At 37.8% G+C, this 24,892-nt stretch overlaps 1 protein-coding gene across 1 annotated transcript; it reads right to left on the bottom strand.

Annotated features, from left to right (window-relative positions):
• Window positions 1–1,569: 1,569 nt before the first annotated feature.
• ZYG11B (zyg-11 family member B, cell cycle regulator) lies at window positions 1,570–24,892 on the bottom strand. The gene is given in 15 exon segments (XM_081322279.1): window positions 1,570–2,616; window positions 2,619–2,776; window positions 3,577–3,674; window positions 4,590–4,642; window positions 4,730–4,927; window positions 5,416–5,463; window positions 5,911–6,072; window positions 7,747–7,797; window positions 7,912–8,011; window positions 9,435–9,499; window positions 11,174–11,350; window positions 12,921–13,061; window positions 14,623–15,377; window positions 15,991–16,156; window positions 24,493–24,892. Coding segments are annotated over 15 exon segments (2,208 nt in total). The 5' UTR covers window positions 24,496–24,892; the 3' UTR covers window positions 1,570–2,583.

Genomic DNA, 24,892 nt, shown 5'->3' with positions numbered 1-24,892 from the left:
GTGAAATTGAAACGGTTTTATCACTTCAGTTTCTTCTAGCACATTCCTGAACATGCCAATTTAGGAATCCTGTTGTATACTATCATATCTATTTATGATATAATATTTACGGCCTAAACTAGGAATTTGATGTTGCATTTAGAAAAGTGTGGACATGATATATCATTTTGACATTCCTTCAAGTTCAGATGTAGCTTGAATTCTTAAAGGAAATAAATCAGGTGGTTTTTTTAAAAAAAAAATCAGTAAACATGTTGAGACACAAAAGATTATCACTATACCATTTGCTTTTAAAATTCTAATTAAAATGGCTCCACTCAGCCATTTTTATTTTCCTTCAGTGAGTCTGTGAATATCATTTTGAACATGGGTTGATGATGAAAATTAAATTACCGTACCTGACAATACTTAGCAGTGGTTTGAATTTCAGAAGACACTCACTAAACTCTTTCAAAATCTTGTGCCCATTCTATCCAAATTCTTGGAGCCCTATGATAATCATTGCTATATAGTGGTAATATATAAAGTTCAGAAATGCTAAGGTAAGATCTCTCTAGGGTCAAAATCACTTTCTGGTGACTCCATGGACATGACCAGCTTGTTTTCTTGGCAACAACATGAAAGGGGTTTAACTTTATCACTCCATAGATTTTTAAAACATTCTTAATCTAGACTACAAATCTAGGATTTCTTGATGGTATCAAATCTGAGTACTAGCTATGCATGATCCCGTTAACTTTTCAAGAACAACCAAGATTAGTTAGGTGCTACTGCTAAATAACTTTATATAAGATTTCAAGGTGAGTATTTTTAGTAGTTCAAAGTGTTGTGTTTGGGTAAAGATAAATGAATGACTTTAAAAAAATAAAGCTTAATCCTGGAAAATCATTCAATTACATGGGTTTTCAGAAATATAGCTAGTAAACAGGCTACTGCATAGCATATTTGAGATTAAAATCAATGAAAGAAATGAGATTTAATATAAATATATTGTGTAGTTAGGTTTTTTCTTTTTAAGAGTTTTTTTTATCCCAGAAATATGGGGTACATAGGAGGTTTATGAATGGAAAAACCATCTGGACCCACATTTCAGACAGGGCAAATTATACAATTAAAGACTTGTTGGAAAGCATTCTTTGTTTTTTATGTCATTTATAAAAAAAATCAAATCAGGATCGGAGCTATAATGTTCAATAATTTGCACATATACACACATAAACCTATCTCAGAAGTTAGATTTCTTTTATTCTGTGGGGCTTTCTCCCAAATAACTGAAGTTCAAGACTGTAGCTTTAAGATACAATTTTATGCAAATGAGTCACTGAACTTCAAACTTATTTCTGAAAATCATATACATTAAATCACACAATTAGCTTCTCATAGATAGAAAACTAATGTCATTTCTCTTGTAACCAGGTTAGCTCCCTCTATGATAGTGTTAGCCATTGTGCAGCTTCCACACCTTGACTAAGTAAGCCTTAGCCAAACCATGGTTTGCTTACATCTATTTCAGAGTGGACTTTGTGTTGTTATTTTCACCTTATTCCATTAAGCATCAACACATATGCATTATTGAGTTTTTAATCATGGAATGTTTTATGTAAAAAAATTTAATATACCACACAAGAATGTAATTTACACCAGACTTTACATAAAATGTTGGGTGAAATTTTGTATGGCATTGCCTTCCACATAAAGCTCACTGCACAAATACTGACATGGTATTTATGAGAAAGAACAAAGCTATTAACAGTCTGTCATAAATAAGGTGATTAGATGTACAATCCCATAAATTGAGCAAATTTCCCCCAGCAATTCTTTTGGTAGAAAAATTTAGTTTTCTCTACTTTTTTTTTCAAATTTACACTTAGTTACAAGTGTAGCAACATAATATTTTTTTTTACTTTTTTGTAATTATAATTCAATCTTTCCCTTCCTACATTTCTTCCTCCGTGGAGATTTTCATCGAAGTATATTACAGAACAACAACAAAAAAACATGGTTTGAAACTCAGATGTTTCTGCTAAAGAGTTTATATGAAATATTACGGTAGTAGAAACTGAAGAATCTGTGAGTTTAAAAGGTCCACAGAAGAACAAATAATCCCTGGTCACCTTACTCATAACCTTTCGGGTTCTAATGTGTGAATATATGACAGTGTTTTGAGCTGTATAGTGCTGACATTACAAGCACAGGGTGTGTTTTTTTTCAAATACTGAATCAGTGGATAGTTCTATTAAAACACAACTATTTTGAAGGGATGAAGCAAGCAGAAACAATTTTCTGATGAACTCACACAGTCTACAGGTTTAATTTTGAATGTCCATTTGAATGGCACAATTTCCACTTTTCCTCAGCCAGAAGTGATACCGGTAGATATTACCGGTTACGAATTTTTTCTAGATCCTCTTGACAACCCCTTAATGCTGAAGGCCGTTAAAGATAACACGTACTAGCCCTGCTTCCATACCAACTGGCAAAAAAATAATGGTAATAACCTTTATCAACATTATTCCAACCAGGGACATTTCAGTAAGGGATTATGAGAGGGTAATTTGCACACCTATTCCGTTACGTTTTCATTCAATTTGGCTTATTTTCAATTTGTTTTTTTAATAAGGAGGTGGCCGTCCATGTCGCAAAATATGTTTTTCTAAGCTATCTAAAATGGAGACAGCAATTCGCTGAACATCTGGATCAGTCTGGCTGTTTTCCTTGATGTTAAACAAATGATGCAGTCCACCTTCTTCAATTAACATACTGCAGTACCTGGCAGCTGAAATGAAGAAAAGAGAAAGATTCAATAAAATCAAGTGTCTAGAATTTCACTGTCTGTTTCCATCAATTTTCACATATAACTTTTACATATTTAAATTCTGGTTAAGCTGCCTATGGGTTTAGCAAAATTATTTTGTGAAATGTAATTGTCACAAGGCATCCTCTCTGCTATACTATTTGCTTTTTGAAGAGATGATAGATGTAAGATTACATGGTATGTACACATAAGTATTTCTGCATCCCAAGACTTTAAAGACTTTATTGAAGGAATAAATCCAGCAAGGCTCAGTCAATTCTTTTTATCTATCATGCATTCCACCTGCATCACAGTAGCATCATTTAGGAAGGTATCAAAAAAAGGCAATGGAAGGCAGGATAAGAGAATGACATTGTGGGCAAGCACATTTTATACTGATAGTGGTTTCTGTTTACCCAAAAAGGATGGAGAGCACTTCAGTTGAGGAAGAGGAGATTTATTAGACAGAGACTGTCATTTATCAGTTGAACAAAGACCAAGCTAGATCTTTTCCAAGTTCAAAATGCCATCCACCGCATCATCATTGGCTGCTAAAATCCAAAACATTTACCATTTACCTCCTCACATTGCTTGCCGTTTAACTGTGACAGAATTGCTACAAGATGGTTTTCATTCCCCAGGTCCCCAAAATGTGTTTCAAAACTGTGTTGCTAGATATCACAAGAATTATCTGGTGCCTACTAATTACCCTTGAAATAATTGCTTAATATAAAAATATAAAATATAAAAAAGATGTGGGGTTTTTTTTGGTCAATACATACGATTTTTGCTGCAAACATGCTGCATAGCCCATACAGCCCAGAGCTGTACCCCAGGAGTCATGAAGCAACCAAGCAAGGGGAAAAAGGGGTTGAACGACCTATTCATGAAGTGAAAAAGGAAAAGTCCATCATTTTGAGACTTTGATTGTGAGTACAGTATTTACACACACACACACACACACTTTTTTTGTCCTTTCAAATCACTGATTCCTGGATACTACATGGTCAAGTCCATGCTGCTCCGTTGCATCATTTTCAGAAGTGATTTGTCATTGCTTCCTTCCTGGAGTTGGTAGTATACAGCTGAAACACCAGTATAAAAGGTATCGCATTACTACTCTTCATCAGTGGAATTGCAAGCAATTCCTAGCAGGAAATCATGATACTCAGCAAATGTAGAGGTTTCCTGCCTGCTAGGAGGTATGGGGAAGTAGTAAAAGTCATCTGAATTTTCCATAATTGGGAGAGGTTTGGATAGAAAGTGATAATTAGACAGCAGAAGCACAACACCCGTAAATGCCACCCAGACCATGGGAAACAATTGCTTGTTTATTCATATCAAATCTGCCATCTCAAAAGCTTCAGCCTGTTTTAGCCCTGGTGTCAATAGACTTAATTCTAAACATGCATGAAAATACATCTTTTGGAACAGTTTTAATTTGAAAACAGCTCATTTTCTCTCTTAGCAACTGTACTACTGCCTTCAGTAGCTTTAAAATGGAGAATATATCAATGTTAAGTTCACTGAGCACATTAGAATATGGCAGAAAGCAACCCAATGCATATATACTAAGAATATCTCACTGAATTCAATGGATTTACTCATTAATACATATGCAGGATTATAACCCAAAATGTCTTGCAACTATAGCTTGGAAAATCAGAAATATGATTTTATCATGGCAGGCAAACTACTGTATACATACTTCTGGAAAAAGTAATCTTATGTGCAGCAAACTAAGTCTACCTTGTATTAATATTTTTTGAAGGGTTTATGCCAAATCTGTAGTTACCTGTATGCCACCATTTCACATTCTGGTGTAGGCCAATTCAAAATGGCAGAATGCTGTAAAACAAAGAAAGAGCTGTTATTGTAAATGTTTACAAAGTAACTCGGAGAAAAGGAGGAAATATTTTTCAGTCACATCTATACCAGTTCTTCAAGGAGTGAGGCTCTCTGGTTGCGACTTAATGTCCAGTCTTGTTCTCCTCGGGATATTAAGTGAGCAATAATCCCAGCTGCAAAGTAACTGACCTCCACCTCAACACTGTGCAACAACTTGCTGATGTGGTCTATGAAGTCTTCCCACATTAGCTCAGAATGGAGTTCTTTAACCTCTGCAATATTGTTCTGAGTAAAAAAAAAGAGGAAGGAATTTCAATACAAACAGTTCTAACCAATTAAGCTGCTTTTCCAGATGTTTCTGAAAAAGTATTGCTGTGGACATGGCTTTTGACTTTCTGACCTACTTTGTAGAACAATTTTCTCAACACATTAGTCATTAGATTGGACACGCTGATTGAATTCCAATCTATTTTATTTTGAGGCTGATGGCTTGGAGAAGCTGCCTTGATACTGCTGGAAATAGGATGCTAGTCTACATTAATCTATTGATTGAGTCAACAGAGTTGTGCTCTAATGCTAACCCCTTAACCTGAAACAAATAGAGATTGTGAAGGATCAGGGTTGGTCTGACTGAACCCAAAGTTAATAGAATGGAATTAAAAATAATGTAGTCCAAGTACAATAGTGAAGAATGTTAGAGGGAGCAAGAAAGAATAGGGAAAACAAACATTGCCTACATCCAGGTTAAAAAGTTACTATTCCTTTCATCTTACCAAAAGGCCAAGAACTTTCTGTTGGATAGATGACTCTGAAGGAAAAGACTGTAAATGAAAAGAATAGACAACCATTAGTAAGTGAGAACATTTTGCTAATATTGGATTAACAAGCAGATCACATGAGGCATCTCAGAAAGCTTAGAGAAATCTACAAAATTAAATAACTATTTTGGCAGTACAGGATCAACTTTCAGTCACTGCTATCCAAAACAGGAGGGACTGAGTCAGAGGAAGTACACTAAAGGAGTTTTAATGCTTTCAACAAGAGGCAGGTGACATGGTTTTATGAGTTGCAGTGAGAGGAGAGAGAAGATTTTTATGGCCAATCTTAGTTAATTGGTTTGAGACTGCAGGATTTGAAAATAAGAAGCCTATCACAAGTATGGAGCAGGACTTCAAAATTACAAAGTTCATTATTTCCGTAAGGAAATTGCAAGTAAGCAGATACAATAGTAGCTATACAGATGTTGACATGTATGTTTCATTTCCCACCTCCAAAACTTTCATGAAGAGTTCCAGCCCTTGATTTTCAATAAAGTGCCGACACGTGGTTGGAGACTCATCAGTGAGATTCCAAAGTGCACTCAGCGTAAACTTAAGAGTAGTGTCCACTACATTCTGATTTGTTTTTTGCTTCACAATTTGAAGAAGTTGCTGGAGGGGGGGAGGAATAAAGCAATTGATATTGTTAAGTTACTCTTTTCAAATTCAAATTCAGATTTTAATGGCACAAATGGGAACAGACACATTTCTTTAAATCCACTTCTATCATAGTCTAAAATAAAGGTAAAGATAAAGGTTCCCCCGCACATGCGTGCTAGTCGTTTCTGAATCTAGGGGCCGGTGCTCATCTCTGTTTCAAAGCCGAAGAGCCAGCGCTTGTCTGAGGACGTCTCCGCGGTCATGTGGCCGGCATGACTAGACGCCAAAGGCGCACGGAACGCTATTACCTTCCCACCGTAGTGGTCCCTTTTTTTCTACTTGCATTTTTACGTGCTTTCAAACTGCTAGGTTGGCAGAAGCTGGGACGAGTAACAGGCGCTCACTCTGCTACGCGGCACTCGGGATTCGACCTGCCAAACTGCCGACCTTCTGATCGACAAGCTCAGCATCCTAACCCACTGAGCCACCACGTCCCTATTAGTCTAAAATAGTGTTTTTAAAATTTGGCAAATTTAAATCATGTGGACTTTAACCTAATGCTGGCTGGAGAATTCTGGGAGTCCACCACACATCTTAAAGTTGCCAGGTTTGAAAAATACTGGTGTAAAAAAGAAAGAAAGAAGTTCCCTTCCGCTCATTTTTCAAGCAAAAGATACTTGCAACTGTGCAATATCTATATTATATATATTATACATAAGCTTTCTCCCAATGTCACTTTTTTCCCAACCAGATTTTCTGCTGGTATCAAAGTCTAGCAAGTATGCTTGAATGATAATATCTGGATAAAAAGATGTGGAGAAAAAATATTCCAGTTTTATTTATTAAAATTATAATAGGAAAAATTCAAATGAGTCCAGGCTACATAGTTCCGAAAGCAAATGATAGAGAAGGGGGTGGAAAAATTTAAAAACTAGACTGCATCTTATGATCAGAAAGCACTCTTCTCAAGCATATATTTTCTTTGGCCCTAAAATTAAATCATTCCCAACTTTATATATACCGGTAATTAGGCAAGGTCTGTTACAGTCACATGTAGTATGAACAAGGAACATCACTAAAGTATTGTAAATTGCCCAGGCAGCTTTGGCTATTTATTTAAAATAAATAAATAAAAATCTCCCACAAAAAGGACCATTTCTGACTTGCTAAGATAACAAAGAACCACTTTTGATCAATTCTTCTATCAAAGTGAATTTTGAAAATTTTTGAAACATCATCAAACGCTTTGCATATCAAGTACGCAACTGATATACCGTACACCTGTGATGCACTACTCAGGATGGCTGTGTAAGAGCATGTGATTAAAAAAAAACCAAATAAAATTAAATGGATTTCTTTCCTCCCTTGAATTTGAACAGTAACAGGACACATTAATGCTTCAATATTTGTGGAAAACGGGGCACGATAGTTGTGTATGTCAAAGTAACCGGATTTTTTTTAAAACAACAACAACAACAACCTTCAACAAGAAGCTCATTGAACATTTCCACTTAACAGTGGAAACAATGGCTGGTTTTATTTATTTATAGAATTTATAAGCTGTATAAAGAACTTATAACGGTTCATGCAACGTCCCATCCCAAATCAAATAAACCACATTCTTGTGTTGTATCAACTCAGTCAATATTAGCATTTCAGTCATTTCAAATCATTCTAATTGCTTACCCTGACGATGAAGAGCTCTGCCCCAAGCTGAGCTGTTTGTTCTGTTGAAAGCTTTAAGTAACAAACAAACAAACAAACAGAAAAAACAAACACAGGGAAATGTCAGACTGCTGTTGGTAGGGCTTGGAAATTAAGGCTAAAATGGTAAAGCTTCAAATCTCACACCTTTGCAGCAAGAATGGAAATAATAGCCACCGCCATCCTCTGCATATTTTGATCTTCATGATTGCATAGCCATTGCATGACAAGTTTAGCTGCTTCAAACCTGGACAGAAAAAAACAGTCAAAAAGGTTAACACATTTATTTATTTATTTGTTTATTTTTGGGACTTATATGCCGCCCTATCTCCCGAAGGACTCAGGGCGGCTAACAACAATAAAAACAACAATACAAAAGTTAAAAGAAATTAAATAAACAGCCCCAATAAATAAGGTAAACTAAACAATTAAAAATTAAAAAAACATTTTTAAAACCCTGTCGTCAGTCCAGGTCAGCTTGATGAAAAAGGAAAGTTTTAAGGCCGCGGCGAAAGGACCGGAGATCCGGGGCCATCCGGAGCTCAAGGGAGAGTTGGTTCCACAGGGCTGGCGCTCCCACAGAGAAGGCCCTCCCCCCTGGGGGTCGCCAGCCGACATTGTCTAGCCGACGGCACCCTGAGGAGGCCCTCTCTGTGTGAGCGCACTGGGCGATGGGAAGTCGTTCCCGGCAGCAGACGGTCCTGCAAATATCCCGGGCCTAGGCCATGTAGGGCTTTAAAGGTAAGTACCAGCACCTTAAATCTCACCAGGAAGACAACCGGTAACCAACGCAGGAGGGGTGTAATATGGGAGTATCAGGATGCTCCCATCACTACCCGTGCAGCCGCATCTTAGGAATGGGCAAAAAAGATCTCCAGCTATCACATTTCAGCCCAGAGGAATATAGCAATGTACAACAGAACTATAATAAAACCTACAGCTGGCATCGGCTACTTATAGAGAGCAAAACAACTCCTAAGTTTTAAGAGTGATCAGCCACTTTGGGCCAGTAATATGTCTTTCTGTCTGTCCATTTTTATTTTCAAGATCTAGATTTTAACGCTGGGCAGAGACTGCTATAGATGCCAATTCACCACTGGCGGATGGTTCCAGGATGAACTTTCTCTATCCTGCAACACACATACAGTACTCTCAGAGCATAGTTTATGAAAAAGGTTGCATTAGGTCCAAGCAATAGCAAACTGCAGTCACTGAAGCACAGCCAGAGGTTATTCAATGTCTATAACTATTAGAGAACATATGCAACCCCTTCTGGTTTCCAAGTCTTTTTTCACAATGTTCATAGGTTCCTTTGCAAATTATCAAATTATTTATTTACCTGGTGTTAGGACTAGGATTAGCATCTTGAGTTCCTTGAATATGCAACATTTAAAAATGATAAATGAATAAATGACCAACTTCTGTCTTAATATATGTTTAGAAAAATGTTGGTATTTTAGATAGGTTTGGTAGTTGGGTGGATGGATGGATGGATGCATGGACGGACGGACAGACAGACAGACACAGACAGAAAATCCCTCTATCCATTAGCTACGAATAAGAGCAATAATTTAAAATTATTCAGTAGTGAGATAGAGTGATCACCTACATTTAGATAGCAATCTTACATTCCTTTCCCTTTTCTTCATAATTTGAAAAATAAAACAAACCTGTTAAATGGAACATCCTGAAGTATCCTGTCACTGCACAATGATAAAAGGCAGTTCTTTTGCAGCTGTAAGGTGGAAAAAAACCACAACAAAAATATTTCATATCCAGGAAGAGGATTTTATTTCTCCCAAATGAATCTCGTAGCATATTGATTAACTTGTGATTTCCTTTAATGAGCCAATATCATCATTTATGAACATCGTTATTTTTAAATGAAACGGATCAAAAAGAAACAATAAAAATGTGCATATGTATTCATAAATATGAGTCTCTTATTTGTATTTCCTACACCAGCATTCTACACTTTCTTATAAATATCCAGCTGTAGCAACATATATTGTGATATCTACAAATAAGATACACTGTATAGGGTAAAAGTGTGTTTCAAGGAACAAAGCATTAAAATATCCTTAACAGAAGGAAAAGAGAAAATTAGGTTTCCGTCATAGGGTAAATTGAATTCATTTTAGAGTTAAAAAATTGATCCCAATCTAGGTTCTTTATGTAAGATATACTAAACTTAATCTACCTGCAGCTACTGCAGTCTCTTCTAAGTAATCACCAAAAGAATGATCTTGAAAATCCTACTAATTTTTATTGCCTACAACTTGCCATCTCATTTGACTCTGGACAAAGGGTAGTTTAAACCATAGCTTATTAGCCCTTTTATTTCTACAAACCATACAGTACATAGAATTTGCCAAAGTTTAGGGTCTGGATGAAATTTAACTTTGTGGTTAATGTTAAAAAGAGAAGTTTCTGACTTATTAATGTCCATGACGAAGACTAAAGAGAGAATATGTGAATCCAGAGGAACAGTGGATAGTTAAGCATTACAACAGAAAAGAATGCGCAAGATGTAGGTGGAAGTTCTACTTCAAGGTTCTCTTAAAGCCTTCAATGACCAGAATGATCAAAAATTGGCAGGCCAGCCTCATAACATTTTGGGACAGGACACAAATGAAAAACCAATGGTTGCCCTATGTAAGTTTAACACAGAGTTTTTTTAAAAAAACATTAAAAATGCCTGCCCATCTTCCTATTAAAAATCTGTTGGGAACTGAAGGCCTTCCCTATGTTTATAAGTTCTGTATGCTCCCCTCTAAAAAATGTGAAGTGAGATTCCAAGTCATCAAAAGGTTGCCTATTTCTGATGTGGTACATACTTCGCAAAATTTAGAGTAATCTCTGTTGAATGCTAATTTTTAAAATGCTTCCTGTTTTATGATACGTGCAATGTTAACCGTAGAACTGCAAATCCATCAGTCATGACGGGGCTCTTGGTGCTGTTTGAGCTTGATTGCTTTCTTACAGATATTTCATTACACAAACTAGGTAACATCCTCATTCATGAAGTTACCTAGTTTGGGTAACGAAAAGTCTGCAAGAAACCAATCAAGGACCCCTCATTTCAATCCTGAGCTATTGATATGCTCTATCATTTCCATCAGTTATGAACCAATATTGGTTATATTCAGAGTATATTACGCTGAAGTTGCTTAGCTCAGCCTTTCCAAAAAGACAATAATCACTTTCATTCCTGTTGCAAAGTACAAACATTTTAAAAACCATTTTAACACCTATCCATCCAAACTCAAAATCAACAGTATATATGAAGCACTTGGTGCATCTACTCTGAGAATTCATCTCATGGGCTTAAAAAAAATCAGTACACTGGTTCTGCATTAGAAATGCTATGTCTGTTACCTCAAAAAAAATAATAAATGGAAAGGCTTACTTGTTGGTGGTTGGGGAAATGTTCCATGGCTTTAAGGAGTAAGTGGGTAACATCTGCTAGGAGCCTAACTGGCATGCCTGCAGCTAAATCTTGTTTTGTCAGGTTAAACACACAGGCACTTGCTGCTAATTGCACAGGCAAATTCAGAGGATGATTTCTCATGCCAACAACTACAAGCTGGAACGAACAATCAAGAGAGGAAATTGTGAGTTGGCTTTTCATCTACAATGAAAACAGCTACCATATCCAAAGCAGAATTATTTTAGCATTCCCAAAGTTCTTAAACTAGCTGGCAGGTATTCTCACACTCTAATTCATACACCTACCTTGATCATTTTCAGGTAGGGAACTAACCAACTTTTTCCTTTCATGACTAGAGTTAATGTGTCAAAAGGCCTGGCCCTAACTCTAACCCTAACCCTCCACTTTCTTTCCTTCCATCTTAATATTGAATAAAATGGACAGAAAAGGGACCTAGTTCTCTGGCCTGGGGCAAGCTTATGAAATACAGCTTTGAACAATCTCACACAAATTTGTCCAAAACCCCCAAACCCCTTTGGAGCTGCATATACTGCTATCTGGGATGCAGTGGATCAGGACGCTGAGCTTGTCGATCAGAAGGTCGGCAGTTTGGCGGATCGAATCCCAAGTGCCGTGTAACAGAGTGAGCGCCTGTTACTCATCCCAGCTTCTGCCAACCTAGCAGTTCGAAAGCACGTAAAAATGCAAGTAGAAAAATAGGGACCACTACGGTGGGAAGGTAACAGCGTTCCGTGCGCCTTTGGCGTCTAGTCATGCCGGCCACATGACCACGGAGACATCCTCGGACAAGCGCTGGCTCTTCAGCTTTGAAACGGAGATGAGCACCGGCCCCTAGAGTCGGAAACGACCAGCACGCATGTGCGGGGGAAACTTTACCTTTACCTTTTATACTGCTATCTATTTTAGGATATAATAGGGTTAGGGTTAGGGGTTTTTTTAGCAATTAAACTGAACCATTGGAGAAAAGATCAAAAGACTGAGCAGCTCACTCCTATTTTTGGAAGGAAGGCTCTTTCTCCTACATTTTCCTTTCGTGCCTATAGGAAAATGCTCACTTCTTACCTTTCTACTTTGCTACTGTGTTGTACCAGTCCATAATGGCAGGTCCTATTTCTATTCACAGTTTGGCCACTTCACAATATGGTAAAAGGTAAAGGTAAAGGTTCCCCCGCACATGCGTGCTAGTCGTTTCCGACTCTAGGGGCCGGTGCTCATCTCCGTTTCAAAGCCGAAGAGCCAGCGCTTGTCCGAGGACGTCTCCGTGGTCATGTGGCCGGCATGACTAGACGCCAAAGGCGCACGGAACGCTGTTACCTTCCCACCGCAGTGGTCCCTATTTTTGTACTTGCATTTTTACGTGCTTTCGAACTGCTAGGTTGGCTCACAATATGGAAAGCTAATCAATTTAATTGGATATCATTTCATTTGACAATTGCTGAACGAATAAGATTTCTACTCCACAACTACAGATATGTGGTCTACAGTGTTTTGTGGATGCAGGCAACACCTCCTGCTTCTTCTGTGCTAAATTTAGCATAACTTATGTAAACACAGCAACTACAGCTTCTGAACTTTTGCTAGAATGCATTCCCCCTCCCCCCAAATCTGTCAGTGCATACATTTTCCATGATCTCTGCTTTCCTAAAGTACATCACATTTCGTGATTATGTTAGAGAGATGTCCCATTAGTTTAAATAGTTTTTACCTTCAGAATTTCTGGTTTGGTATTTTCCATAAAGTGCGTAAGGCTAAACAGATGAAACAGTGCCTCCCTCACAAAGAATGCCCGCTCGCTGTAACGCCGTAGAGCTTCCGAAATCTGAGTTTCATTTGCTTCTCCAGAAACCTTCAAAATACAGAACACACAATCTATCAGTTTGCAAATCGGGAGGGGGGTGGAAATACAGATAACAGAATTTTCCCAAAATATATTAGGCTTTTCAAATATTTTCCTCTAATGTGGTTCTATGACCGTACATAATTAAACTTTGAACTATTTTCAAGTATAATCAAATATTTTCAAGCAATATTCACAGTGTTTATATTATTTTTATGTTTATTTTCTCTTATTTATTTTGTATTTTCCCATGCCAGTTTCACCCTCATCATATTTAATAAGGCACCTCAATGACATTATCGATAAACTGGACAAATGGTGTATCGGCAAGTCTGCTTTCTAACATGGTGCAAATTCTAAACTGGTAGACAACTCTGGTACACAGAGTACATTGCAAATGCAGACGCAAAGCAACAGATTCACTGAATGTCCCAAAATAATTAGTACCTTTGTATCAAATCAAGCATCCTCAAAGTTAACCTGTGCTAGAGTTTTAAAGCAGTTCTTCAACTGATCATTCAATTCTATAACAAATTGCTTTTCTAAGAAGCCATCTATAGATATTGGAATCAAGAAACATTAGACATTTGTGTACATGTATACTTCTATATATACATATAGAAACAGATGTACATACAATTACAGCAATGTATGTACATCAAATGCCTTACTCAAGTTAGTGAGGTTTATTTCTAGTCGTTGTGCTAAATGGTTGCTAAGTGAATACATGAAACAGACAGAGAGAAAGAAAGAGAAATGCTGCAAAGATCACTAGTTGAATTACTGTCTCATTCAAATAAACTTTTCCTGTACACATGCATTATTATGTACTTATATACACATGCATTATTGTGAGGCATGGAAATTTGATTATGGGAGCACATACTGGTTAGAAAATTCATTTTTACTACTGTTTATTATGGTCATATTTGCAAATGGTTGCTAACCAAAATAGCCACAAACAAAGTGGTTGTACATTCCTAAAATATAGAATTTGTTATTTAATGAACTTTTAACTCTACCAAGATAAGCTAAAGTAAATAGAAATAACTTTCTCCTCCTGATATTAAGTATTGTATTCAAGAACATGAATCTGTTATCTATATTGAAAAGCCCTTATGTTCAAAAAGTGAGAAGGGGAAGCAATACATTTCTATAAGATCTAGATTTTAAAAAAAATGGGTATTATATGCATCACCTTTTTTCATTTGCTTCTATTCTTTTTTTTTTTGCTATGTTTAGCTTATTTGAATCATTACAATGTATGTAATGGATCACTGGACAGCCACTACTGAATTTTCTTCTGCCGATGTTGCAGTTGTAGTTGTTTGATTTTGCTACTGTAAAAAGAAAAATTTTAAAGCACCCCATACAATTATTAGTTTGGAGAGGGATACTATTAGAGTTAAGAGGATGGTTTTTGAATAAGTATCTATGGTTGCCGTTATCTTGGTATACCCCACATGTCCTCTCTTACCCCAAACCATCAGAGTTGACCCATTGATCAGTTTGATTGCTTTCATTAAATTTATCAGATCTGTCATAACTACTGTAAAAAACAGGTACCTACCTTCAAATTCCCTTCTCCAGTGAGAAATAAAGAATAGCCAGCATCAGTAGCTAGAAGCCCAACAAACTGCATTAAGGGCCGTTGTTTTACAAACGTTTCCACGGCTTCATCAGTCACATGCTTCCTTCCCGAGATGTCTAAAGATACAAGATTAGGCAAGATGTCTTTCTGTTCTAACAAACGAAGGGCAATATCCGACGTGAACTGTTTATCATCTGAAATATCAAGGTGGTTCAGGAATTTTAACTCTCGTACTACATCCAAAATCTGAGTGGTTGTCATTTTCAAGCATTTCAGGTGGTGCACGGTAAGCGATTTGAGGCGATCCTTACAGGCGAGGATTGCAGTTATGTCGGTGACTGAAGTGTTGGAGATATCCAGACTTTCTAGTCTTGGAAGCGAAGCCACGTCAGCCAGATCTTCGTTGTAGAAGAGAACGTTGGTAATGCTCAACGCACGAAGACCCGTCAGCTGGCTGAAGCACCTTTCATAGGGATCTTCCAGGGAAAGAGTTAGCGAGTTCAGCACAAGGCATTGAAGGTTTTGCTGAATCCACTTATTGCTGCCAAGTCCGCTGATGATATCTGTGATTGTGATGTCTGCGTTTACACCAGTCGCATCAAGCTCCACCAGCTTGTGGTGGCAGAAGGCTTTCCAAAAAGCTACCGCGGAAATTTTTGCTTTACGGATACAGGCTCTTTTCAAACGCATCTGGTTGCCTCTAAAAATCCCCACGGTTGCATCGTTAAGCAGTCCTAAAGGGAGGGAAGAGTACGAGACACATCACATATACAGTTTTAAAACTGAAAAACAAGCCAGCTATAACAATTCAAGGAATTTCCACTTCAGGCCCAGATTACAAAGAAAAAGCAAGTTCGATAAGGAGAAAGTAGGAATCAATTGCACTCTTTATTCTCAAACGTCCTCTTTCTCCTTTCCACCCCCAACTTTTTTTGGGGGGGTGTTTAACAAGCTGATTTCACTGGACAGCTACAATAATACCAACTTATCCTTTCCTCTTCTGCACGGTGCCATTGCTGGAGCACTTCTACACAAGGAGGTTTTATTGTATCACTTCCATTCTCCAACTGGAGAATGCTGTATTCTCCAAATACTGTTAAATGCTGTACTGTAATTTACAGTGGCTAATGAAAGAGAATGTTCTGATCGCCTTCTATTTGCTTGGGGTAGAATACCATTTCATTCTTAATGCCATCAATTTTGCACCACTTCAGCTAAAAAATAGCCATGCCAAATCAAGTGGGAGATCATCATCAAACGCAGGGAAATTCAAGCCCTAGTTTAAATAACTAAGATGGCTCACTTGAATAGAGTCCCCAGTTACCAGATCTGGATGGATGATTTTACCGTGGAATGCCATTGTCCGCAGCAATCGATCAGCCACTTCTTGTGGAAATATTCCAGGCTCTTGCAAACATAATGTCCCATCTTGCCTTTCTGTACAAAACTTCTCAAGATCAGAGGTTAGGTAATTTAAGCAGATGTCAAGCAGAGAATATGGTGAAGCTTCTTCCTGCAGAAAGAAGTCCAATGTCTAACGTTTGAAATTCAGAAAGGCAGCATTTATCACAGTTTAACTGACAAGGGAGTAGGGAGAACTGCACTTGCAATTCTCATCACCACTAAAAATAAAACGTAGAAGGGAGAAGTTAGTACCAGAGGCGAGAATCTGTATTGTAATAAGTGTCCTATTACATAAGTATGTAGCTGGCTGAAATCATGTAATTACAAATCATTGACATAAAGGTAATTTATTTTCAAAATGAAATTACAGACCCCAAAGAGAGCAGGAAATGATTTTTCTGATATGGTGTCACTTACTCTGATCTCTATTTTATAGGGTCAAACAAGTGCCAAAGCCTGAACATACCTGTACTCAAAATTGATATACTATTTATTGGTTTACTGTTAGTTTCGGATCTCAAAAATATACATATGGAAGAAGAGGGGAAACTAGACTTAGCGCAACACTGGTGGGCATGTGTGTTTGTCCTATTTTACATGTCCTATTTTACAAAGGGCTATTTTCTGTTGGAAAACTGCCTAATTCCAAATACATTTTAAAGAAAAAGAACCTTAAAGAAACGCAGCAAACAATGACCTGTATCAGCTACTAAAAAAAATACAAGTTATTTAATTATTGGCTTTGATCACTCATGATGCTAAGCTTTGGTGCTATACATCACATGTTAAATAAATCTCACTGGCTGGATTCTACATTCAACAAGACAAAACCGTTCTAAGTCTGTTATTCTGTTAAAAACAAGCTTATCAGAATGCAGGAATGTGAACCAGCCATTATCTCCTTTGGCAGGTCCTTTCTTTCTATTTAAATTACAGTTATTGTCTCAAAACTGTATCTCCATATATAAATTATCATCTCCATATTTGATGATACTCTGACCTCTTTTTGGTGATACAGTTTCTCCTTTTTGACATGTGTTACACCATTCAAATCCAGTTTTGTTTCCCAACAATTGTAGTTTTTCTGTATTAGGTAATTTATTTCCTACATCCTCACCCATCATCTACAAAGAGATTCATGTTGTAGTACACAGACAGACACACAAATGCTTGATATTTAAAGGGAGAAGAGCTCGTTAAATTTCAGTTTTTCAAGTAGTGAAAGCTGAGGTAAATTATGACTAATTTATATAGATATTATTGTATCATATATAAAAAAGAGAATCAACAAATGAATAAACAATGTCTAGCTAATTTTAACAGCTCTGGACATTACTTAAGAGTGGCGCCTGAAATGATATTTAAACATACGAAGTAATGCAAATATACCCTTTTCTTATTAAGCAGAATCCTGAATCATCAAGCAAGAGTAATATGTTCAACAAAACTGGCTGAACAGCATTACCACACTTAAGGTTTTTAAGGTGGATTTAACAGATCACTTTCCAAGTCTTCATTTCTTGTACTACAGAGCAGGAAGTTGATCTTAGTGTCAGATTGTGGACTTGGGCACAGTCCTATAATTTTATTCCTCCTGCTGAAGAAACATGTTAGAATGGACATAGAGGACACAAAACAATGACTGTTTTGGTTATCCTTATGTCTTCTGCACTGGTTCATGTTGTTATGGTAACATATTGCAAAACATGTACAGTTCATAATTTATGATAAACAAGTATTCATGAACTAAAACACAGATACTTTCTTATTCAAATTATCCAGGTATTTTCCCTTTGTTTTCTTCCTATATCTACATACAAGTCGGTCGTTTTCGATAATTTAGCTTTCAGTAGCTCACAGAGTAACACAAATATTGTGACTCATTTCACAATGCAGACAAAAGAAAGCAAGCTGTACACTCCCACAGAAAATTTTAAAAAGAGCTCTACCATTTATTTCCTTAACTAAAAAATTTAATTCCAAGACAATGTACCAGTCTGGCTCAAAAATAGTATTTCTCTTTGATTTCAGCTTGAAATTTTATATAAGATTTTTGCCTCGTTTATTTGCTTCATGTAAGCTTATCTTAGAACTCAGATGAGCTAAAATAAAATGCATTCAGGCTTCACAAAAAGCATATCCAAAGAAAAGCATATGCAACACCCAATTCATTCTCTCAGCTATACACATAATTGAATTTGACATATCTAATTCTTAAGACTGAAGACTAATCATTCTTCCAGAAAATATTATTAAACAGAAACTAGAGTAAAATATGGAAAGGGGGAGGATGCAGTTCTTATTAGTATCCTGCTAAATTGCAGTTTGGTGGGTCGAATCCCGAGTGCCGCATAACAGAGTGAGCGCCTGTTACTCGTCCCAGCTTCTGCCAACCTAGCAGTTCGAAAGCACGTAAAAATGCAAGTAGAAAAATAGGGACCACTACGGTGGGAAGGTAACAGCGTTCCGTGCGCCTTTGGTGTCTAGTCATGCCGGCCACATGACCACGGAGATGTCCACGGACAAGCGCTGGCTCTTCGGCTTTGAAACGGAGATGAGCACCGGCCCCTAGAGTCGGAAACGACTAGCACGCATGTGCGGGGGAACCTTTACCTTTTTAATTGTACAGTAATGGTTTACTTTGAATTATCAACATTATTGCTACTATCACAGCACACACAGATGGCATTAAAACAGCTTGCAATCTGGAGACTGTAAATACAGACCAAACAGCTACGCAGCAGTGTTGGTAGAATCCCTACTTTCAATATATTTCCTAATGATAAAATATAAATAAAGGCAACAAGATGGATTAAAAGTTACTGTCAGAGTGAATCAAGAGAAAGAAAGTTTCACTCTCTCAGCAACATGTCTTAGAATAAGAATAGAATAGAATAGAGCTCGAAGGGACCTTGAAGGACTTCTAGTCCAGCCCTCTGCTCAATCAGGAGAATCTATACCATCTCACACAAGTGACTGTCTAGCCTCTTTTTAAAAATCTCCAGTGATGGGAGCACCCACGATTTCTGGGAGCAAGCTGTTTCACTGGTTAATTGTCCTTACTGTCAGGAGGTTTCTCATTAATTCCAGGTTGCTTCTCTCTTTGATCAGTTTCCAACCATTTTTTTAAAAAAAATCCCATTTATATCCCGCCCTTCTCCGAAGACTCAGGGCGGCTTACAGTCTAAAGCACAAATCAATGTGCTTAGCAATAGCCTTCATTCTATGTATATGCCTGCTTATTAGGGCTTTTGGGCCCCCCCCCAAGCAGCATTATTACAAAGTCAGCTTATTGCCCCCAACAATCTGGGTCCTCATTTTACCTACCTCGGAAGGATGGAAGGCTGAGTCAACCTTGAGCCTGGTGGGACTCGAACCTGCACTAATTGCAGGCAGCTGGTGTTACTTAAGGAGGCATTAGCCCACTGCTCCACCAAGGCTCTTGTCCTGCCCTCTGGTGCTTTGGTGAATAACGTGACCCCCTCTTCTTTGTAGCAGCCCCTCAAATACTGGAATACTGCTATCATGTCTCCCCTATTTCTTCTTTTCTTTAGACTAGCCAAAGCCAGGTCCTGCAGCCATTCTTTGTATGTTTTAGTCTTCAGGCCTTTGATCACCTTAGTTGCTCTTCTCTGAATTTTTTTCAAACACTCAATATCTTTTTTGTGATATGGTGACCAAAATTGCCTGTAGTATTCCAGGTGTGGTTTTACTAGGTTTTATAAAGTGGTACTAATACTTTGCGTGATCTTGATTCTATACCTCTGTTCATACAACCCAGGATTGTATTAGCTTTTTCGGTTGCTGCTGCACACTGCTGGCTCATAGTCAAGTGATCGTCCAGTAGGACTCCAAGGTCCCTCTCAGAGTTACTGTTTTTGAGCCAGGTCTCGCCCAATCTGTACTTTTACCTTTGATTTTTCCTGCCTAAATGTACAACCTTGCTCTTCTTCACATTGAAACTCATTTTGTTGGATAGGGCCCATTGTTCAAGTTTGTCAAGATCTTTTAGGATTCTGAGTTTGTCTTCTGGGGTATTGGCTACTCCTGCCAATTTGGTGTCATCTGCACATTTGATGAGTTCCCCTTCAATTCCCTCATCTAAGTCATTGATGAATATATTAAGAATACTGGGCCTATGACAGAACCCCACGGCTTACTCCTCTCCATGTGGATGTAGTGCCTTTGAGGACTACTTGTTGAGTATGGTTAGCCAGCCAGCTATAGATCCATCTGGTGGTGATGTTGTCTATTCCACCTTTTTCTAGCTTACCAAGGAGTACTTTATCAAATGCCTTACTGAAGTCAAAGTATACTACGTCCTCAGTATTTCACTGGTCTATTAGTTTAGTCACTTTGTTGAAGAATGAAATAAAATTGGTTTGGCATGATCTGTTTTTAACAAACCCGTGCTGGCTATTGGTTATAACTTTGTTTACTTCTAGTTGTTCACAGATCTGTTTTTTGATTATCTTTTCTAGAATCTTCCCAGGTATTGATGTTAAATTGATTGATCTGTAGTCTCCGTTTTTCCCCCCTTTCTTGAAGATGGGAACCACATCAGCCTTTTTCCAATCCCAGTGCTCCAGCTGTTTTGAAAGATGTGGTGCAATGGTTGTGAGATAACATTTGCCAGCTCCTTCAAAACTCTGGGATGTAATCTGTCAGGCCCCGGTGATTTATATTCGTCAAGGTCAGATAGGTGTTCTTTTACCATTTTCTTGCTTATTTTAATTTTTGTTTCTAATTTGTCTTTTGCAGTGATTTTTTTTGTTATGTTGGGCTATAGTTTCTTTTTGTGTGAAGACTGATGCAAAGTATGAGTTAAGCAGCTCTGCTTTCTCCCTGTTGCCTGTTATTTCCTTGCCATCTTCTCTCTTTAGTGGACCTACAGTTTCCTTGACTTTTTTCTTGTTGTTAATATGTTGGAAGAAACTTTTTTTATTATCCATGATTTCTGTTGCAAGTCTTTGTTCGTTCTGAGCCTTTGCTTTCCTGACTTCATCTTTGCATGTTTTGGCTGTCTGCTGATCATTGGCCTTAGTTATGTGCCCCTCTTTCCATTTTTTGTATTTGTCCTTTTTGTCTTTCAGTTTGTCAGAGAGATCTTTGTGCAGCCATGCTGGTTTCTTCTTGAATTTCTTGGTTTTTTTTCCAGTGGTATTGTTCTGGTCTGGGCTTTTATGATCGCATTTTTCAGAGTTTCCCATGCTTCTTGGGTTGTTTTTCCCTTTAGGATTTTCATCCATGGGATCTTTTCTAGGTTCTCTCTGAGTTTGTTAAAGTCAGCTCTTTTGAAGTCCAAGACACTGGTTGGACTGTTTTCTGTTGCTAGTGTTTGCGTTATATTAAATTCCAGTATGACACGGTCACTTTCGCCCAAGGTTCTGGCAACTTCAAATCCCTCCTATGCATAGCATTGCTCATTACGTACTTATAAGAATGTTTTCTACTTCAAAAATCCAACAAAAACTAGGTCATTAAAAATAGGTCTGTCTGAAAAAGTATTGTCGGCCCATTTCTTTTAGCTTGGGAATGATCTGGGAATATTCCTTTTTCAGAAAATTTGAATGGGAAAATCAGACATGCTTGTCCTACAGAGAAATTTCATGGAGAAAATGTAAAGCATAGAACAGATTTATGTTACTATAAACAGTAAAGAGACCTTATTCAAGCTGGTGTAAGACAAGGTAGATGTTAAAAACCTCTTCCATTTGGGATCTAGCCTTATATGCTGGAATTGCACTCAGCATTGTTCTACCCAATTGAATAGAACCAAGTAGGAAAAGCTGTCTTGAAATGATAAATTACTTTCACAAAAGTTCTGGAACAAATCTTTGGAAATGTTCAATATGAAGTCTTTGCCTCACTATTTGCTATGCAATATCAACAGACAGCAACTAATCATATATTTTTACAGGGAAAGCATGGAAAAGGTGGGCAAGAAAACATGTTCTTCCTTTTTCAAAACCAGAACCAGGGTTTATTAATTAATACTGACTGCAAGAGATTTAGAATAAAAATGAATAAAAATAAAATTATATAACACATAATTAAGCTATGGTGATGGCTACTACTACTTCCCCATACTAACTTAAATGACTTAAAATGGGATTTGAATAGTTCATGGAGAACAAGTTGATCAAGTACTATTGATCTTGAAGATTTGTGTTATTCCTACATTAGTGGGAGTATGCCTCCAAATGCAGTTGTAAAAGATACAACCAGTGGGAGAGATGTATGTCTCCATCTCTGTATGTTACCTGGTTCGCCTCTGAACCAAAAGTTAGACTAAAATACATACATATTGGGCTGATGTCTATAGATAAACCCATGTGGTTGTTCTATGTGTTCATTTCTCTGTTTCAATCCTTTCTTTCACTACACTTTATATTCATTTCAGAATCTCCAATATATTAGATAATAAATTATATGGATTTTCTCTTAACCCTGTTTAAAGTCTTTTGTATCATTTTATCTACTAAGTTCATTGCCTTCAGACTCTTGAATAAGTTTTTCTAAAACTCCTTAGATATCTGCTAGCCTTCTTTTAAGTTGTTGAGATTTTAACTAAACATTAATTATTCCTGTGTCTTTTTAAATATTATGTTTTTTACTATGTCTATTTTTAAGATTGTAAGCCTATTTATTACATGCTGCAGAGTGTATTTTTAAGCATTTAGGAAGGCAATTATATAGAACCTTTTACAGGTTATAAACCTCAGCAGATAATCAATATATTACTCTTTCATCTTTAAACTTAACATATACAGTTTCTTAATCACTTTTTCATCTGGTGTCAATAATATCTGATCAATTTCTGTCTGTTTTTTGTAAAATCCAGATGTTTTAACATCTTTTTCATATCTTGTTTGAATTTGCAGGTGTGGCCACCATGACAGATCAATGCCCTGTTCTTCCAGTTCTTGTCTGGTTTTTAGTTTCCCTTCAGTATTTAAAATGTCTTTATAAGTCACAATTTTCTCATAGTTGATTTAAGTTTGGGTGAACAAATGCTTCCATTGTTGAAAGCCATCCAGGTATTTTCATATAATACATTTTGATTTCTATTGTTCATTGTTCTTCTTCACCAAGAAGTGGTATGGCAGATGTCTGAAAGCTTTCAAGACATTCTTAAAGTAAATGCAGGCATTTTGCCATACTTTATGCATGTTCAGCTTGTAGTGTTCAAAGCCTAACTCAAACTATCATTCACATCAAACACCAGATATATCATGAATGGATTAGACTGGAAGATCATTATAGCTTGGCCAAACCCAGCCATAAAGGAGGACAGTGTTCTTAGGGGTTTAGGAGTTACAGAACAAGAGATATCTCAACAAATACTATATAGTTTTTCCCTATTCCTTATATCTAAAAGAATTCAAACTATATAGCAGGTTATACTGTATGCAACATACTGGTTTATATGAATTTCCCTACAGCTGCAAACCTCGGGGTCTCTATATTGTCCATTCTTTGCCTTTCCATCTATTCCAAGGGCTCTGTCCATCTCTCTCATATACACATACTGTAAGTAAGACTAACAATTTTTTCTTACTGCATAGCAATTCTTGTTAACCAAAGCTGTATCAATTTCTGCCACACCTTACAAAAACTAGCCACTTACCTAACCACCTTGTTATAAACAATTTAGAATACTACTCCTTATAATTTAACAAGCTGTTCTCTGAGTCATAGTGAAAAAAGAATGGATGTCTCTTCCCTCAAGTTTCAATGCAAAACTATATGAGAAAGTCCAATTCCAATTCCCATTAGCATTTGTAAATACGATTGTGTAGTAATGGAAGTGTCTGCTCACCCAAACACATCAACAGAGCTCAAGGATAGGTTCCCCTGAGCATGAGATACATCTTACTTAGAGCTATCATATCTGGGCTGCAAAAATCCAAACTATCACTAGATAACATAGTGGGATGTGTTGGCCGCCTTCGGTGGCCATCTAGAATTTTGAGATGTACAGAGCCCTACTTTGCAACAGAGACCCTACTTTGCAATAATGGAATCCAATAGCTGCTGCACATTCCAATCACTTCTAAAAGCTACAATCACAAATTTCTACCACTATTCTCATTCCACTGGATCCGTATTTAAGGGCATCAGGCTGGGGTCAGGTACCATAACAGCCCCCCCACCCCCAGCCTATTTGTTTACCCTATTAGGTCGAGTCAAGCTTCGCGAAATCCCTTTCCCCAACATCCAGAGACATCTTCGCCCGTTTGCTGGAGACCAAATAAAGCAAGATCCGCATTAGTGACAGATCGGGAGGGACAAAATAGGAAGCAGTTAGCCCATATTCTAAAATCCGAAATCAAAAGAGGGGTACTCCCCCGGGGCCTTGCCCCCCCTCCCCCATGTGGATCTTCTATGCTTGATCTCTCCGTCCTCTTCAGGCTGCCGCGGCAATCTCACCCACCCACTCACCATTTCTGCGCCAGGGACCCCACAGCTGCGTCCTCCTCGCCTCCTGGTTTGTGTTATTGTGGGGCGGGCCCCGACCACCGTGCAGAAGCGAGCCGGGGCCCCCCAGCCTAGCTGTCACCCTCGACCTGGAAGTGAATTTGCCTCAGCCCAGCCGGCATTAAATCCACACACGCAAACACGCTAGCTCTCGGGGAGCTGCTGCTTCCCCTTAAAGGAGACGCGCTTAGAGAAGGGTTTGTTTGTTTTTTTTCCCTCCCCAAAAGGTTCGGAGCCACAACGAAACTGCTCCGAAGCAAGTCACCTCGAATTCCCTGCGGTTTAGTCTCGCCAATTGGGGAGTGTAAAATTGAAGACGGAATGATTGACAGTCGCCCTCCCCCTGTTCAACTGCTGGAACTTA

Source organism: Vipera berus, assembly GCF_964194415.1.
Source record: "Vipera berus genome assembly, chromosome: 3".
Classification (NCBI taxonomy): Eukaryota; Metazoa; Chordata; class Lepidosauria; order Squamata; family Viperidae; genus Vipera; species Vipera berus.
This window is presented reverse-complemented; position numbering and strand designations above follow the sequence as displayed.